This window comes from Octopus bimaculoides, chromosome 10, assembly GCF_046866305.1.
Source record: "Octopus bimaculoides isolate indiv1 chromosome 10, ASM4686630v1, whole genome shotgun sequence".
In the NCBI taxonomy this organism is placed as follows: Eukaryota; Metazoa; Mollusca; class Cephalopoda; order Octopoda; family Octopodidae; genus Octopus; species Octopus bimaculoides.
The window spans coordinates 30527230-30546658 of NC_142937.1; the positions used below are offsets into that span (position 1 = coordinate 30527230).

Below are 19429 nucleotides of genomic sequence, written 5' to 3' on the forward strand. Positions count from 1 at the left end.
TCATCATCATCTGCATCATATTTCAAATATTAAACATTATTTTGCTAAATGTCTGATTGGCCATTCCACTTTTTCTTTCTTTCTTTTTCCCTCCAGTGCGAAAACGGATGCAGTTCTAAAGGAAGAAAGTCACACTAAGCAACCGAAACAATATTCAGAGGATACGAAATTTTAATGTACGTATGTTTGTATATAGATGTATGTATGTGGGTGTGTACGTGTGTGTGTGCATGTGTGTATATAGATGTAGGTATGTGAGCACACACACACACATGCATACGCAGACAGACAGACAGACAGACAGGCAGACAGACAGACAGGCAGATAGATAGACATGATAATCGACATAGCAATGCCCCGGTGAAAACAGGATCAATGTGAAAGAAGAAAAAATAAACAAATATGACGATTTGAAGTGGGAAATATGAAGGTTGTGGTCAATGAAGAGAGTAGACGTGATACCAATAGTAGTTGGTGCACTTGGAAGTATCAGCACTCAGCTACCAACATGGCTGAAAAAGATTGGTACAAGTGTGAAGGTAGAGCACCTAGAAAAATCAGCATTGCTTGGAACTGCAAGAATTCTTCGCAGAGTTCTTGAAGCATGACCAGTAAACAAATGTCACCTTAGTCTGCTGGCTGTGGACAGCTGACACTTTCCATCATACCCAGCAAAATATGCTGAGAATTTTCATATAAAAATAATAATAATAATAATAATAATAATAAACTATTATAAAATAACCACCATAGGATTGCAAAAATACCTACTCCAGAAGCAAGGAAAACTAATACAAATAGCCACAAAACACGAGCAAAACAAAAGACTGTTTTCAGTATTTAAGGAAGCTGACAAATACAAACAAGAAATTAATCTACCTAACAAAGAAGAAGAAGAAGAAGAAGAAGAAGAAGAAGAAGAAGAAGAAGAAGAAGAAGAAGAAGAAGAAGAAGAAGAAGAAGAAGAAGAAGAAGAAGAAGAAGAAGAAGAAGAAGAAGAAGAAGAAGAAGAAGAAGAAGAAGAAGAAGAAGAAGAAGAAACAAAAGCTATAAAACAAATGAAGTCCAAACTAAAACTAGAACAGCAACGGACCATGATAAAACGATGGCAAGAAAAGCCCCTACATGGTAAATACTGGGCTAAACTAAATGCAAAAGAAATAGACAGAGAAAAATCCCAGTAATGGTTGAGAAGCTCAGGACTCAAAGCAGAGACTGAAGGGTTTTTAATTGCTGCACATGACCAAAGCCTCCTCACCAGAAATTACCAAAAACATATAATGAAAAGAAACATAACAAGTAACTATAGAATATGTGGAGATGGACAAGAAACAATAAATCATATTATCTCTGGCTGCCCAGCCCCGGCTAAGAAGGAATATATTCACAGACACGACAGAGCTGGGACCTATATACACTGGAAGCTATGCCAACACTATGGAATAGCAACAGAAAAAGGTGGTATAAACACACGCCAGAAAAGGTCACAGAAAACGAGAAAGCAACCATACTCTGGGATATACCAATACACACAGATAGAGAAATTAAGGCAAATAGACCAGATATAGTTGTCAAAGATCATGAAGAAAAAAAATGCTTTTTAATTGATGGATCAATACCAGCAGATGACAACGTTTCCCTAAAAGAAATGGAAAAACTTTCAAAATACAAAGACCTGGAAATAGAGGTAACTCGAATGTGGAATCTAAGAACAGAAACAATTCCTATCATAGTAGGTGCCTTATGTATAATAAAAACATATTCAGACAAATACATAACAAAAACACCAGGACTTACAAATATATATAACATACAGAAAATTGCACTACTGGGCACTGCACACATCCTACGCAAAACACTTTCAAAACAGTAGCCATAAGAGCATCACAGCAAACCACAGCACATACCCAAGACACACAGAGTTGCGCTCGGTAGTGAAGTGAAAGCACGTTATAAAAATAAAACTACTGAGTAATAATAATAATAATAATAATAATAATAATAATAATAATAATAATAATAATAATAATGATACACACTGTTTTTAATCGCTTTTCCTTCTTCTTTTGCAGAGTTGGTGGTAAGACATCATCAACAGCAGCAAATTCTAGCTTTTTCCGTCGTTCGTTGTCAATCACTGTTTGCTGTAAAGAAAGAAAAATTTTAATCAAAAGAAATACTGTTCACATTAGGGTTTCTTTCAATAAAGAATACATTTATATTTGGTTTGTGGTTCAAAATGATATGAATAATAAAAACCTGACTTTGTAACAAATAAAAGTGAGAAGGTAAATTAAAAACTAAAGATATTTCTTCAATAGATCTCAAGTGACACATGAAGAGTTAAAAAAAAAAACACACATCAAGTTATCCCTTAAAAGAGGGATTCAAGTAGGAGCACTACTCAACTGATGAATGCTTCTTTAGTTTACAAAACTAGAAAACTGTTTTGTTCGAAGGTTACTAAAGATGGTGATGTTCATGCTGAATATCAACCACATGAATCTCTTTAGAAGGGATTGCAAAGGTTATGGGCCTGCCGCTTTTTATTTGACTAAATTGTATTAAAATCAAGTAAGCTTTAGTGGAAAGTACTTTAGCAAAATCTTGGTAGCCTAATCAGTCTTGGATAATTCCGATATAGAGCTCCAAATTGATTGGTTGCATCAACACTACAAACAAGGTAACTAATTTGATGGAGAGGAATTAACGTCACTAAATGACTGACACTGGTTTTATCAGTACGCAACTGGTACTTAATTTATCGACCCCAGATGATGAAAGGCAAAGTTGACCGCGGCGGAATTTGAACTCAGAACGTAAAGACAGACGAAATACTGCTAAGCATTTCACCCGGTGTGCTAACGTTTCTGCCAGCACGCCACCTGAATGATCGCGATTTCAAATTTTGGCACAAGGCCAGCAATTTCAGGAGGACAGTTAGTCGATTACTCTGAAGACGGTGGGTGTAAGTGCACAGCTAAAGGTGTGATGAACTAAATCTACCAACATTATTAGGGATCTCTGAGCCCCCAGAAACAGCTGTTGGACTTGTAACACCTTTCTTCCACCCCTATAATTTTCTGTGTTGTTTGTACTTCGTGTAGGCTGGCCCTATGAATATAAATATCCAAGTGTAATCAGTTGTAGCGTGAGATTAGGCTGATTAAGTATATTACAAACACAAGCAAAAATCACAAAGATTTAACTTATGATTTATTTAATGGAAGAATGAACATGAATACATTCTTAAATCCTCACTGGTAGAGAAACTAAGATGTATGAGTCAACCCTTAACAGTGAATGCTCTGATTAAAAGTTTGTCCTTGATTTGCTTGGCGAGAACTGGGTTGTGTTCTCTTCGAATGCCATGAGATTTTTAGCGCTAAAGTGTGAGTAAGACATCACTGACCAACTTCTCTGCGTTGACGAATTATCTGCATGCTCTAGTTTCCTCAAATATCTTACATGTGTGTGTGTGTGTGTGTACAAGATATTTGAGGGCAGATTTATGTTTAAATAAAAAAGATATAATAACAGATAATAACTTTATTTACCAAAATATGTTACGAGGATAAAAGTAAACTTTCTTTTCTATAACGTTATTCAATAAATCCACCTTCAGCTTCAACAACTGCTTCTATATCAGATCTAAATCATTTACAAGCTCGAATCAAGTGGTTCATTTTGGACATTACTCTGTCTATGGCAGCTTTGAAAGAATCTTTGGTGTTATGGGTGTGTTCATTGACCTCTCTCTCAACAACGCTCCACATGTAATAGTTCAATGGATTGAGATCTGAGGAATTAGGACGCCAAATGTTCGGGGTTACGTGATCATGAAACTTTTCTGTCATCCATTCTTAAGCTACTAGAGCCATGTGTGATAGTGCATTATCTTACTGAAACACATATAGCCTTCCATTACATACACTGTGTATGCAGCGCATAACAATTATTTCCAGGACCTCAATGTAGGCGGTTAACTGTAAAGCCTTGTGGAAAGAAGTAAGGAGTAAGGGGGCATCATATATCTTTCATTGCTGACAACGCCGAAAACCATGACAGTTGCAGGAAATTTTGTATGCTTAATATTTGTAGCTTCAGAAGAGTCTGCACATAACCATCTGTCATTTCTTCTATTAATTTTTTGATTTTGGTCGAAGTTTTTCTCGTTTGAGAAAAACCAAATCAAATCTGCTGCATTTTTCAGTTTGTTTAAGAACCTTTTAGATCTGATGTAGTGATTTTCTTTTGCTTTTTCGGACAAATTTATCTTTCTTCATCATATAAGACTTATATCTGATGTCTTCGTGGGCAACATTTCTTACTGTTCCTTCTGAAACATGGAGATCTTTCGCAATTGGCCTCATGGACTTTCTGGGATTGTAATCAATGCTTTGTTGAACTTGCTGGAAAAATTCAGGTGTTCTGATGATTTTAGAGTGTCTAAAATGCTTCTTTTGCTTTGATCTGGCAACTTTTAAAAATCGTGACATTTCTAAATCGCTATACTCAGGGTTTTAAGCCACAATAACAGCATTCCACTTCATTTCTTGGGTAAGCTGAGGGTCTGCCATTATTATTTTCTGAAACAAAGATTATACAGAGTTAGCAAAAAAATACAGCAATGACACAAAAAATGTATGCTCTCAAATACCTTCCACACCCTGTATATATATATATATATATATATATATATATATATATATATATATATATACGGTCTTTCAGATAAATTGAGACAATTTTTACGATGTATAAAACTTATAAATACTAAAAGAATGGTAGTAGAGACAGATATAATTTTAATGTAACAGTTATTACGACAAAAACATTTATCACTCAATATGGCCGCCCTTTTGGTCAATTGCTGCCTCTACACGAGAACGGAATTTTTTTGCAGCTTCCGCAACCTCTGCCTTTTTTATTTTGCATGTCGCATGCACAATGCGGGTCCTCAAACTGTTGACATTCGAGTGTGGTGAAGCATTAGTCACTGCTTGAAGTACCCCACATAAAAAGTAATCGGGAAAGTTGAAATCAGATGTTGGTCCTCACAAAATATGGTACCTTGTCGCCGAGGAAGGACGATGCTGTTGTAACCCATGGCACGGTGCAGAAACCCGAATAAGCACCACATTGTCAAGCGCAAACTTCTGCTCCGTCCAAGGTAACAGAAAGTTCTTCAGGATGTCCAGATACTCCTTTGTGCCGATCTTCAAGCTAGACTCAATGAAGTGTAGATTCATGACAGTTACATCACTCGCCACAACTCCAAATACAGTCTAAGAGGCAGCATTCAGCATTCTTAGTTTCAAACACAGAGGGAACGTCAGAAGGGTGTATTGCAATTATTCGAGAATTATTCGAAAATGCAATTATTCGAGATTCATCTCAGCGTTCACTGAACTTCTCGTCCACAAACACGAGAGTTTATCCTGTACCTTGTAGAACTTCCAAACTGAAATACTTTTGCTTTGAATTCTTTCCATAGATTGTTTGGATCACGATTGATACTTTCTATAGCGTCGTGGAATATTTGAAGGTTGCTTGGGAATTCGAAGTTTGCATCATCTAACTTTTTGCATATATGGTACAGGACATCGAAAAACGTTAAACACAATGAGAAACGAAAACATAAAGACGAAAAAGGAAAACGAACTTTTTTGAACAATGAAAAGAACACACACAGATGTGGAGCCATCAGCAGAGAGCAGAGGTGTCGGTCTTCTACTTGAAGGCCCGTAGACGGCTTTGATGAGGTTAAACAGCTCTCTTTTCCCACCAAGCATCTTGCATGGCGTTGAGGTTTTTCGCTGAGCTTTGACCTTCGCGTCGTGAGACACAGCTGGGATGGTTCTGCCAGTTGATGTAGGCGTTTCTCTTCTCTTTCAGCAGGGCTTGGATGACTTCATTGTTTTCGTCAAACTAGTCTTGATGATGTCTCTTCCTGGGGACCAAGGACTGCTTTGGCTGTCTGAGTGAACGCTTCTTTGAACTGGTTCCATTTTTCCTCTGGCCTTCCAGTAAGCGGACTTGCTGCATCAAAGCTGTTCTGGAAGTCCTGCTAGTATTGATTAGACTGGAGTCTTGCTGTGTTGAAGGCCTGCTTGATGAGCTTTGGGATGCTTGGGATTGTGGGGGACTATGCGAATGTTGAGCTTGGCTCGAACAAGGTGGTGGTTCGTCCAGCAGTCTGCACTGCCCATTGCTCTGATGATGAGGACTTCACTAACGTAGTCTCACTGATGTAGTCTATGAGACGCCACTGTTTGGCTCGGGGGCGCATCTACGTGTTCTTCTATATATCAGCCTGCTCGAGGACTGTGTTTGTGATAAGCAGTTCATGTTCTGCACACTTGCTCAGCAGGAGGAGTCCGTTGCACTCCATCTTGCCTACAGCATGCTCGAAATACAGCAACATGTAGTTTTTTCTAATAAATAAGATATGAACTTCCAGAAGTGATATCCTGAAAGTTTAATTTAATCTATTTCAATGCTTCGATCAATTTTATTCCAGCATGAAGAGGTTGTCTTAAAACTGTTGTATATTTTCTTTCTGTTTTTCTCTGATAAATGTTTTCATCTTTTTATCATTTCAATCCCTTTTATCATTTCAATGTGGCAGAAGTAACGCTTTTTGTATTTGCGTTTTCTGGTTTCTAAATGAGTTTCTTTTTCATTTCCTAAAACGTCTGTGATTTTTTTTTCATTGGTTTCTTATTCATTTCTTTAAGTAATGCAATAAATTTGGGTTCAATAAAAAAATTACTTAATAAACATTTATATACTATCAAAGTTATTAAATGCAAAAACGGTGTTACTTCTGCCGCAACCTGTATTTCCTCATGTTGGACTTTATAATATTGTGTATATATTTATGTGTGCATGCACATACACACACATACACACACACACACACACACACACACACACACACACACACACACACACACACACACACACACATGATATATATATATATAACATATATAACAACATATATACATACATACTGGAACAAGTGTATTAAATATAATTATTAAAAATAAAATATCCAACCATTATGAGGTACACAGTGCATATATATATACATTTATGCACACACTCCCTCCCCCCCCACACACACACATACACTTTTTCTCTCGTTGTCTTTTTCCCTCCTCCTCTCCTCCTAGACAACACCCAATCTCAAACGCTAGTCTTTCACTCACATTTGTCCCCTTTCTTCCCCATACTACCACTTACACTCCTACAGGTACTCTCACTTACTCACCTGATACATATATGTATGCATGAAAGGAGACAGACACAGGCAGACACATTTAGAAATTGCTTGAAGCAGACGACACTTTTGTTCTGATCGGTTTGTTCACCATGGACTACGAAGAAGTGATTGGGACAATTGGAGGATGTGGACTTTATCAGAAACTGATGCTAGCTTTCCTCTTTTCTTCATCCATTATGGATGGTTTACAAATTGGAAGCATGATATTTATTGTACCTGACTTAGATTACAGGTAAGTTTATAATAATGATTTCTTCGTATTATTATTTATTCCAGGGGTGTGGTTGAAATGGTGGCGCTTCAACCAAAAATTCTTTGAAACAATTTTTCTTTTGTTGTTTGAGGTTAAAAACCTTTCTTCCTGCCCCTACCATGGGTTTACGATACCTGTAAACTTTACACTTGATTTTATTGACCTTTTGAGATCATCCCTGCATATTCTCTGCCCATAATTCCTGGGAGGGTCATGAGGACAGAGTCCTCAGTTACCTCACCCATAGGGTCCTATCAGAAGCAACTTCCTAAATCTCTTTCCCAGACACCTAGTTATAGACTTGAAGAGGGAGGCTCAACAAGGGGATTCTCCTATAATTAGAACCTTCTCTCTTTTGTCCCCCTTTTTAAAAACCCCTTCAGGCATTAATAAATAAAATACTAACGATGTAGTGTCATTGATTTAATCAAGGGTTCCCTCATCTCTCACTCCAGAATTCCTGATTTTTATATTTCTATCTTTTGTTTCACTCATTGGGCTGCAGCCATTGGCTTTCAACCTTCTGGGGTCAAGTACTGGGATTTAAGGCTTTAACCAACACCACACCCTAATACACAAATTTCTGTACCTTTTGTTAGAAGCGATTATTATTTGGTTGGTGGATTTGTTAGGGAACTGGACAAAATAATTTGTGGTGTTTAGTTACAATTGTTTACATTCTGAGTTCAAATGCCATCAAAGTCACCTTTGCCTTTAATCCTTTATGGGGACAATAGAATGAAATACCAGTAAAGACCACTTCAGGACCAGTCAGGTTTTTCTCGAGTCTACCGCTTCATTTGGCAGGGACACAGCCCAGCTTTCAATGACTAAAAATTCAACCCTCCTCCTGAATGGGTTACCAGTCTACCTAAGGGATAACCTCTCCCACCAATTTATTACTGGTACTTTTATTCAACTGAGGAAACTGGAGTAACATGAAAGGAAACGTTTTACACCAAAAGCACAATGTGTTGACTAGTCTGGGAAGTGAAACAATGACCTTGCAGTTATGAGTGCAACACATTAACCATTAGGCTACACGTCTTCCCTGATAGCCTTTAGTGTCTCTAAGGTGGTGAGCTGGACAGAATGCTTTGTGGCATTTCGTCCATCTTTATGTTCTGAATTGAAATTCCACAGAGCTTGGCTTTGCCTTTCTTTCCCTTTTCGTGGGGGGAGGTGAGATAAAATGAGTAGCAGTTGAGAACGGTGTGGAGATGGAGGTATGTCAATGTAATCGATTTACCCCCTCCTCTGAAATTTCTGGCCTAGTGTCAGAATTTGAAACCAATAATACATATACTGGGTCTGGTTTTAACAGAGTAACCCCCTCCCTACCTTGAATTTACGGCATTGTCCCTTCGTCAGAAATGATTGAATATTATTTGGTTAATGACTAAGGATGCTGAACTGGCAGACCAAATTGTGTCAGACAAAATTCTTTATGGTACTTCTGGTTCTTCATATTGTGGTTTCGAATCCTACTGTGGTCTACGTTGTCTTTCACTCTGCAGGCATCAACGACAAAATATTGTTCCATTCACATTCAGGGGTCAATGCCCAACCCCAAAATTTCTTGCTTTGTTCTATTCTAGAAACAATTACTACAATGGCAGCGACCAGCAAAATCTGTGGAACATTGGAGAAAATGTTTGTAGTATTTTCCGATGCCTCCTCACGTTCTGAGTATAGGCATGGGGCTTAGTGGTGAGGCAATTCAGCTCATGGTCATAGGGTCGGGAGTTCAATTCCCTGCAGTGCATTGTGTCCTTGAGCAACACACTTTATTTCACGTTGCTCCAGTCCACTCAGTTTGCAAAAACAAGTTGTACCTGTAATTAAAAGGGGCCAGCCTTGTCACAGTCTGTGTCATGCTAAATCTCCCTGTAAACTACGTGATAGGTACGTGGAGGACTCAGCCACATGCACGTTAATTTCATGAACAGGCTGTTCCATTGATTGAATCAACTGGAACCCTCGTTGCCATAATCTACAGTGTGCTAGTTTTTTTTTCTTTTTTGGGGTGGGGGGGTCACGCCTTGATTCCAAATCAAGAGTGAGGAAATTGATTCCAGAGTGAGGAAATTGTCAGCCGTGTCTTTTATAAGAAGCGTCGTCGCTGTTAAAAACATCTTTTTCTACTCTAGGTACAAGGCCCGAAATTTCGGGGTGGGGTCCAGTCGATTATATCAACGCCAGTACGCAGCTGCTATTTAATTTATCGACCCCGAAAGGATGAAAGGCAAAGTCGACCTCGGCGAAATTTGAACTCAGAACGTAAAGACAGACGAAATACTGTTAAGCATTTCGCCCGGCGTGCTAATGTTTCTGCCAGCTCGCCTCCTTGCTGTTAGAAATATCAAATCACAGAAAACACAATTCAAAATCGCAATATGAAATAAGAGCAAATATAAACGTAGGTTAGTTGGTTGGTTGGTTGGTTGGTTGTTTGGCTGGCTGGCTGGTTGGTTGGTTGGTTGGTTCGTTCGTTGGTTAGTTCGTTCGTTCGTTCACTGGAGAGGAAATAAAAAATTAAAGAAATTGAAAATGCCTGAGATCTAAAGTCTTGCTGTATATTATTATATTTTTCTATATATTATGTTATATATTACTAGAAAAATGTTAAATTTTTGCTTAGATCAGTCAAGGGCATTTACTCCCTCAAACCCCACAAACTCCGCTATTGTAAAATATTTACAAAAAATTCCCCATTTTCGGAGGGAGTAAATGCTCTCAATTGATCTCAGCAAAAATTTTGTATTTTTCTAGTAATTAAATATAGTAGCATTTTAGCTCTCAGGCATTTTCAGTTTTTAGAATTTTTTTTCTTTTCACTGCACCCTGTGCTCTTTACATTGTATGGAAAGAAGTAACACAAGAGATTCAGGATGAAGGCACATAATAAATTTGGTGACGGGGGGTGGGGGTGGCATTTCACTTGCTGGCATGGGTTGGAGAGTTAGTAATGTAGAAAGTTGGTATCTCAGTTACTAGCAGTTGAGACCTGCATAATGTAGACGGTGTTTTTAAATTTCATAATTCACTTAACCCGGGCAACGCCGGGTATTTCTGCTAGTATATATACACACACATATATATAATATACAGAGTGTCCTAAATATAAGGCAACCAATTTCTTCAGTTTTGTCGATGTGACAGCACGTCCGTCAGATAGATAGATAGATAGATAGATAGATAGATAGATAGATAGATAGATAGATAGATCTGCCTCTACCTCTCTCTCTTCTCTTCGTACGTGACCGGTGTTCAGCCAAGCCTGACCTTTCTTTCTTGGGCGGCCGTTGTGCGTGCAACATCGTTATTCCTCCCTGTGCCTGTGTAATCTTGTATCCCTGCTGTAAGGCCTTATTTCCATACACGCCAGCTTATTTTTATTCGTCCTTAGTCGAAAGACTTCTGTTGTTATGTCCTGTTATTATTCCTACTGTATTTGTGTAACATTGTTCGGTTTTTTCCGTCCTTGTTTTTGTATACATTCGCTGCTTTCTTCCAAGGAATCTAATGCTCTTAGCTTAGTTTTTCCTTGGGGCTGGCCAGATTGGAGCAATATCGAGAATAACCAGCCGAAATTGCAAGGCTAATCTGGATCTCGACTGAAGAAAGAAAACACCGAATGACCTGTCCGTGTTTTCTTTGTATCGTCTATCTGTATGTTTTGTCCCTTTCTTGTATCACCTAACTGTCTGAATGTTTTGCGTTCTTGTCCCATTCTGTATTATATATATGTATATATATATATATATATATATATATATATATATATATATATATATATATGTATATATATATATGTGTGTGTGTGTGTGTGTGTGTGTGTGTGTGTGTATACGACGGGGTTCTTTCAGTTTCCATCAACCAAATCCACACAACCATGCCTGCGCTATGTAATATATGAACAAATAGCAACGGATGGATAATAGTTCATTCACTACAGCTGTTTCCAACGAGATTTTTTTTATTGATGAAGAGAGATATTACATCATGCATAAATCCGTTTTTATCTGGTGAATATACACGAATTACATATTTGAAAAACACGTTCCAAAAGTCACTTCATGATTCCCTGACCGGCACTGGTCAAAAGAATGAATTCGCTTGTTCAATTAATACTTAAAATAGGAAAAACCTTACGGTGGCATGAAGTGTTGGGGAGAGCATTTATAGCAGTAGGAAGATTAGAGGAAAGGGTATAATAATATTCGGTTCACCTTCTAAAGGACAGTCATTTTATTTTATCTATAATCTTTAAGAGACTGAACGACAGAGTTCTAGACAATGGACTTTAAAAGATAATGTGGGAAGTGAATGGGGGAGGATACAAAATAGGGGCTGACACCTTGATATCATTTTATTTGTGATGAGGCGGAAGATAAATGGTTTATTTACATAGAGAGGGGAAAAAGCGTATATAGTAGGACTAACTAGGAATTTATCATTTTTTCATATATTTGTTCAGATCTGGAATTCATTCATCCTTCATATAATACCATAAATGGTACGTAGGGCATTTATTTTTATTTTATTTCTATTTTATTTCATTTTTATTGTAATTTTTTCAGTGAACTTCTTTTACATCGTGTGATATCAGGTTTTCGCTATCTTTTCTTTTTCTTATGCATTATTTTTTTTCAAATACACTTCTCAATCAATAAAAGTAACTTATTTAAAAGTGTTTTTTGTTACAATTTGTGCGCGCGCATGTGCGCGCGCATGTGCGTGCGTGCGTGTGTGTGTGTGTGTGTGTGTGTGTGTGTGTGTGTATTATGTAAGTTATTCAGAATGTTCAAAGTAATGAGAATCAGATCACTGATGCGTGGTTTCCAAAAGTAACTTCTTTAAATGTGGTTTTTGTTACAATTTGTGCGTACGTATGTGTGTATGTGTTTAAATGCATATATTCACGTACACACACAAATTCTGAAGTACTTATGACCTAAAAAATAATAGAATTTAAGAGCTCAGTTGTTTAACAAGATCTTATTGATATTTCCAAATTATCATTTTGTTTACAGTTGTTTCTATGAGTCATACAAAGATATCGTCAACCATTTAATTATTAATTGTAATTATTAAACTCATTTACTTGAATGTGACGTGGAAATCATTTCATCAAAAACGTTTTTGTGATATGGAAAGATGGTTCATCTGGAAAAGCAGCTTAGACCCCGCTACATGTCTAAATTCAAGAACTGAACTTTTTGGATCATGTCCACATATGACTAAATATTTACGTTTTTGGTTCCATCCAAGAATACAGATAGAACCTGCTTTTTTATATTGTGCCCACGTACAAGCATTTTATCTCTCTATATTTTTTTAATATATTTTTACATATTTTTTCTATGTATTACCACTCACCCTGCATTTTTTTTTTGTGCATGTGCGTATATAGACGTGTATATGAACACATTTGTGCGCGCATGGGTATATACACGCGTGTGTGTATGCGTGTGTGTGTATGCGTGTGTGTGTGTGTGTGCGTGTGTGCGGGTATGTATATGTGTACGTGTGTATGGTTGCACATATATATGTATACATATAGATGTGTGGGGGAGTGCATGCATGTGTTTCACGCGAGTGTGAGTGAGCATATGCTTATAGGCACATGTAGGTGGGTGTGTATGCACGCAAGTGTATGTATGTATATGCGCGCATACGCGAATTCTATGAGCGTTTTTTACATTCTCCACTTCGGGTGTTTCCCTTTATTCAACAGTCATTCTAATAGCTCTTGTTTGTCTTAATAACGGTCAATTACATAGTAATTTCCCTTTGTTTAACGGTCATTTTCATAGCATTTTTGTTTGTCTTAATAACTGACGAGATGCCGGAGCAGATTTCCGCCCCGACATCCGAAACTCGGAGTTTTATTATGGCAACCGAATAATTGTCACATATTACATTACAAATAAATTCCTCTATTTACATAATATCGAGGTCTCATTCATTCTTTTGTTGCCATACTATTACCATTAATATATATATATATATATATATATATATATATATATATATTATTTAATTATATTTATATTATTTAATTAAACACCACGCATCCATTACTAAGTAAGTTGATATATATATATATATATATATATATATATATATATGCATTTGTTTATATTTATGTTTTGCCTATATATGCCTGTATATGTATGTAGCCATGTACCTATGTCTGTATGTTTAGTGTATAGATTGTTTGACATGTGTATGTATTGCTAAAATGTGTGTGTAACTTAGCGGGAAAAATTTTTAAACGATATATCTTTTAATTTATTTCGTATGTGTATTTCGTGTGCAAGATTCTTGATGTGGATACGTGTGTCTCTCTACTTCAAAATAAATGGAAGTGGAGAGACAAGTTACTGAAGAGATTGCAAGAGTGCAATGAAATAATTTAACAAAAAACTATATAAATTAATAAAGTACTGAACCAGTGCGTGTGTTTATTACCGGCATAATGCCTCTCCCAAGGTTTAATTGTGTTTTAATTTATTAATTTATCATTATTTTTACAGCTAATTATTTACCTTGGGTATTCAGGTCTTTTTCCTTTATAAGCTATTTTTGATTTAAGGTTTTCGATTTTCTATGATTTTCAACTGCAATTTGTTATTTCATGCAACCGGTTATGGAAAAGACCGTTAGTTGAAAAGTCTAATGAAACAAAACCATTTTCAAATGTGTATCAGTCAAAGTAATTGTATTTCTGCATATAACATAATCTTGCTCCATTCTAAACAAAATTGTCCGACGAATGGGAACGTGAAACTGTGAGTAACGGTTTTTGTGATATTTTTGCTGCTTTTTAATAAATCATATTACACTACCTCTAGTATTCGAGTACTATTTTTTTCCACCTTGTTTCACATTTATGTGCTTACTCTGGTATATATATATATATATATATATATATATATATATATATATATATATATATATATATATATATATATATATATATATATATATAAAACTATTTGATAAATTCTTATTAAGATTTTATTCTATATTTAAATTGTAAATTTAACCAGAATATATTCAGTGTTGAATTTTATTCTGAACAAACACGTATACCGAGATGCAATTCGAAAAGCCCGCCTCTTACATAGATATATAGGTATAAACAATTTCTATGTACTATGCTGGATACATGGGGGTGTTCGTCTGGTATGTTGATTTTTGTTTATTTTTATATGTCTTGACTATGCGTGTACTGAAGAGTAAAGAGTGCAAATTTTGCAATGATTACGAAATCATATGATATACATCTGAGTCTGATTTTCGGAGGCTCGCTTCAAGAGTTGCATTCCCTCACGTTCGGTAAAATGTGTTTATTATGGTAGTTTTGACTTTAAGAGTCCCTCCTAGCGTGAGGCATCTATGTATAGTAATGCCCTTAATATATATATATATATATATATATATATATATATATATATATATAGTCGCAGGAATGACTGTGTTCAGTCCCACTGCGTAGCACCTTCGGCAAGTGTCTTCTACTATGGTCTCGAGCCGACCAAAGCCATGTGAGTGGACTTGGTATACGAAAACTGAAAGAAGCTTGTTATACAGATAGATAGATAGATAGATAGATAGATAGATAGATAGATAGATAGATATTACTGGAAAGCACCATATATATATTCATACATATGCATGTGTGTGTGTGTGTGTGTGTGTGTGTGTGTGTGTGTGTGTGTGTGTGTGTGTGTGTGTGTGTGTGTGTGTGTGTGTGTGTGTGTGCGTGCGTGCGCGTGTGCTTGTGCGTGATTGCATGCACATACATACGTATGTATATTATATATTGAATTACCCAGAGCATGTAAAGTAGTGAGAATCACATCACTGATGTGTGTATACCAACAGACCTGAAAAATAAATAACGCTTCATGTTGTTGGATTTTACCTGAGTAAACGTTTCTCACTTTGAGACGATATGTGTTAACAATACACACAATTCAATGACATAGCAGACTCTGAAACAGCCTGTGTTTTAGTATAATTCAGCCACCTTAAGTGAGAGACAGTACATGGACCTCTGCACCGAGATAAGAATACTTGTTTCTGTCTATAAAATTCAACAAACAAAATATTTTCAGATGCATGGTAAGGCCCACAAAACTGAAAGCTACAGAAGGTGTAAGTAAATTGAAATGAAAAATCAAAGAAACTTATTTTGTATATTTTCCTAGGTGTGCTATTCCTGGCTACGACAACGACACGTATAAAATCCAAAGTGAAATCCATAAAGAACTGATCAACGAATATATTGCAAAAAGTGAGGATGAAGGGGAGGTGGTTTATGAAAAATGTTTGATATATTCCAATACCACAGAAAATGGAAATCGAACTACACAGAAGTGCAGCTCTTGGGTGTATGATAAAACCAACACGCACACCTCAATCACCACTGAGGTAAGGTTCTTTTGTAGGTCATATCTATCTATCTACCTACCAAGCTATCTATCCATCTATTTAGCTATATATCTATATATTTATCTAGCTAGCTCGCTAGCTATCTAAAACTGCCCGACGAAAAGGAACATGAAACTCTGAGTAACAGCTTTTGTGATGTCTTTGCAACTTTATTAAAAAAGTATATATATAGGTGTGCGCGTGTGTGCGTGTATAGATAAAGATAGATTGTTCTGTCTGTCTGTCTGTCTATCAATCAACTCAGGTATCTATCTGTCTATCCATCTCCCTACCTATTTCCTGTCTACTTTTAATTTTACTTCTATGTCCACAAGCCTTTCATACATCCTTAGACTTTTAAAACTTTTATATCCACGAACCATTAAATCCTTTATATCCGTGATCCTTTAATCCGTGATCCTTTATATCTGTGAACCTTTATATCCCCCAACTTATTACAGAAACTTAAACCTCTTTCTACTCTGCTCCCTTTTATTCTATTCTATATCGTTTCACTTTATTTTCTTTCGTTTGCCCTCTATATTGTATCTTATCCTGCTTTATTTTATTTTACTTCTTCTCATCTTCTCTGCCAATTCTACGAACAGCATTTCCCTATTATCTTACTGAAATATATGAGTGTATATATAGAAGTATACATGTATATGTGCGTATGTATATATATATATACATATATGTGTGCGCATGTTCATATATCATGAGTATGTGTGTGTGTTTGTGTGGGGGTGCGAATGTGGGGAGTGCGTGTGCATGTGTATAAAGTTGTTAGCTACGACCATGAGAAGCATTCAAGTTGTTTATGGAAAGATGTACAATTTACCTCTTCAAATCTTGAATATTGAATAGTTCTCAATAATATAAAAGTACAAAAATTTATTATTTTCGCTTTAGTTGTCACAGACGACATTGTGATTAACAACTTTAATAATAAAAACATTGAAATGTTAAAGATATATGAAAGAAGAATTCAGAACTTGTTACTGCGTGAATCCATACAATTTCATGGTGTCTGCATTTTATAAAATGGGGGCGTTGTAATATTCAACGTTAGACCAATTTCTTTTCACTCGTTGCTCAATATAATTTTGCTTGCGATTTTGTAACCTTCATAAACAAACATTTCCCTAATGACCATAACTATATTTTATCTATTATCATTTACAAATTTTATTTTATTATCATTATTATTATTATAATCATTATTATTATTATTATTATATAACAAGTGCATTGCTGAAATTGGATTAATCCAATAATGGAAAATAATGTTTTAAATCAGTCCAAAAATGGTTCCACGCTCATTTTTTTTTTTTTTTTTTTTTGGTGATGAAAGTTTTAAGGAGGTTTTTTGAAGCGTTTCATTGCCTCTGCACCACCAAATTTTAGTGGCTGTACTCTCGCTGTTCCCTCACCAATGAACAGTGGTCCTTCTGACAGTGGCTCTTTTCCTATTAGACAAACTGACTATTAAAGGGGTTTCCAAGAAACAGTGTTTCTACAATTTCAAAACATAAAATTATTATTATCAAAATTATAAAATGTATACATTAAATAATTCTCATATTTCTCATTGCAGCTGAATCTCGTTTGCGATAAAGCAATTATGGCAAGGCACACCTTTACATTTTACTTCATGGGCTTCTTTTTTGCTATGGTCACTTGTGGAATTTTATCAGACAGGTAAGTTTGGTGTATCATATCTGCACGCTGGTGTGTTTAGTGTTTGCATCATATTTTACATTTTTGCATACTTCATATATATGTTTGTGTGTGTGTGTGTGTGTGTGTGTGTGTGTGTGTGTGTGTGTGTGTGTGTGTGTGTGTGTGTGTGTGTGTGTGTGTGTGTAGTGCATGTATATGTATATGTAGTTGTGGATGTTAACTCGGGACCAAGCATGACCACTTCATAAGTTCAAAACGTCCTTGTAAACGTTGTGAGAGTCCAAGAATTTCTTCTGCATGAATTTGTTTTGAGAAGAACCACTTTTCTGAGCAAACGGCCATAAAACCAGAGGCGCAACAGAGGCTGAGATGACCAGAAGCCAACTGCACTTCAATGTTTTTTTATAGAAGTTTACCTTTGCCTGAGAGGAAGTTCTGACAAGAAGTAGGGGGTCCTTCATTCCCGGTGATTTACATGCTAATTAAGCCATACCTGGGACCTTAACAGGTGCTACTATTACAGGTCAGATCTGGGACCAATAGTATCAATACCTACATAAATATGTACATACATATATAGATTGGTATACACACACGCGCGCGCATACACACGCGTGTACGCGCACACACACACGCACACGCACACATATATATATACAGAGAGAGAGAAAGAGAGCTAGTGCCACAGGTAAAGATGCTTGGGTGTGTCTGCCTGCATCCCTATCTCCCAATCAACTCACCTGGATTTCTCTTATGGCCACCCTTTACTCTCAGACTCAGTTTTTGATAAAGACTTTGGAGTGTAAGTTCATATCATTCCAGCTCTGTTATATGTTTTCTATATTGAGCATCTCTCGATCTCCACTGTAGACTATATATATATATATATATATATATATATATATATATATATATATATATATATATATATGAGGAGGGATGACCACTAAGTGAACATCCATTATGCTAGAGATAGACCATCTACGGTCAAACCACAAAAGAAAAGAATGTTCTCTAGGGAAATTCAGCGCACACCAGAATATGAACGTGCAAGACAAATGAAAAAATACAAAATAAAGAATCAATCGTAGACCAGGTTTCGCACATTAATGGATTAATGTAATTTTTACTTATAATGACTCATCTGTGGCTCATCAGTACGACCGTTCAATTCAATATAATTTGCAGAACAATACACGGATTGTCCACTTAAAACTAGACATGTGGACAGTTCTACCGATTACATTGGAGTTATTTTCAAAAGTCCCAGCTCTGGTGCGCTAAATACCGGAAACAATTCTGCAGAAGATAATTCACTGCAGTAACAGTTGCCGGTTAGAGAACATAATTATTAAAGTTTAAATGATAATTATCACCCTTATTATTTAAATATATATATATATACATATACACAATATATACATACATGTATATACTATATATATAGACACGCACACGCATATACACACGCATACACACACGCATACACACACATATTCTTTTACTTCTTCTAGCCATTTGATTGCGGCCATGCTGGAGCACCACCCGTAGTCGAACAAATTAACCCTAGGACTTATTTTTTGTAAGTCTAGTACTTATTCTCTCGGTTCCTTTTGCCGAACCACTAAGTTACGGTTATCAAGCGATGACAGGGGACAAACACAAACACACACACACACACACACACACACACACATATATATATATATATATATATATATATATATATATATATATATATATATATATATATATAT

The 19429-nt window shown here is 36.1% G+C and overlaps 2 protein-coding genes across 3 annotated transcripts in view; both read left to right on the forward strand.

The window, feature by feature from the left end:
* Nucleotides 1-19429, forward strand: part of LOC106884075 (organic cation transporter protein) — a 69150-nt gene that overhangs the window by 32537 nt on the left and 17184 nt on the right. Inside the window, exons 10-11 of one of the 2 annotated variants that reach the window (XM_014935293.3) lie at nt 97-176; nt 2073-2218. The exons of the other annotated variant lie outside the window; for it this stretch is intronic. Of the exons in view, the coding sequence (XP_014790779.2) occupies nt 97-175 (79 nt within the window). The 3' untranslated portion in view covers nt 176; nt 2073-2218. Of the gene's footprint in view, nt 1-96; nt 177-2072; nt 2219-19429 lie in introns of those variants that run through there. 2 annotated transcript variants of the gene reach the window in all.
* Nucleotides 7381-17701, forward strand: LOC149133501 (organic cation transporter-like protein). The gene is made up of 3 exons (XM_089359086.1): nt 7381-7523; nt 15767-15989; nt 17587-17701. The coding sequence occupies exons 1-3, from the start codon at nt 7381-7383 to the stop codon at nt 17692-17694; spliced, it is 474 nt and encodes a 157-aa protein (XP_089215212.1). The 3' UTR covers nt 17695-17701.

Bases quoted from the DNA above. Each gene is read 5' to 3' on its own strand.
- LOC149133501 (XM_089359086.1), top strand. From the start codon at position 7,381: ATGGACTACGAAGAAGTGATTGGGACAATTGGAGGATGTGGACTTTAT. The intron at 7,524-15,766 runs GTAAGTTTATAA...ATATTTTCCTAG, and splicing joins GTACCTGACTTAGATTACAG to GTGTGCTATTCCTGGCTACG. The intron at 15,990-17,586 runs GTAAGGTTCTTT...TTCTCATTGCAG, and splicing joins ACACCTCAATCACCACTGAG to CTGAATCTCGTTTGCGATAA.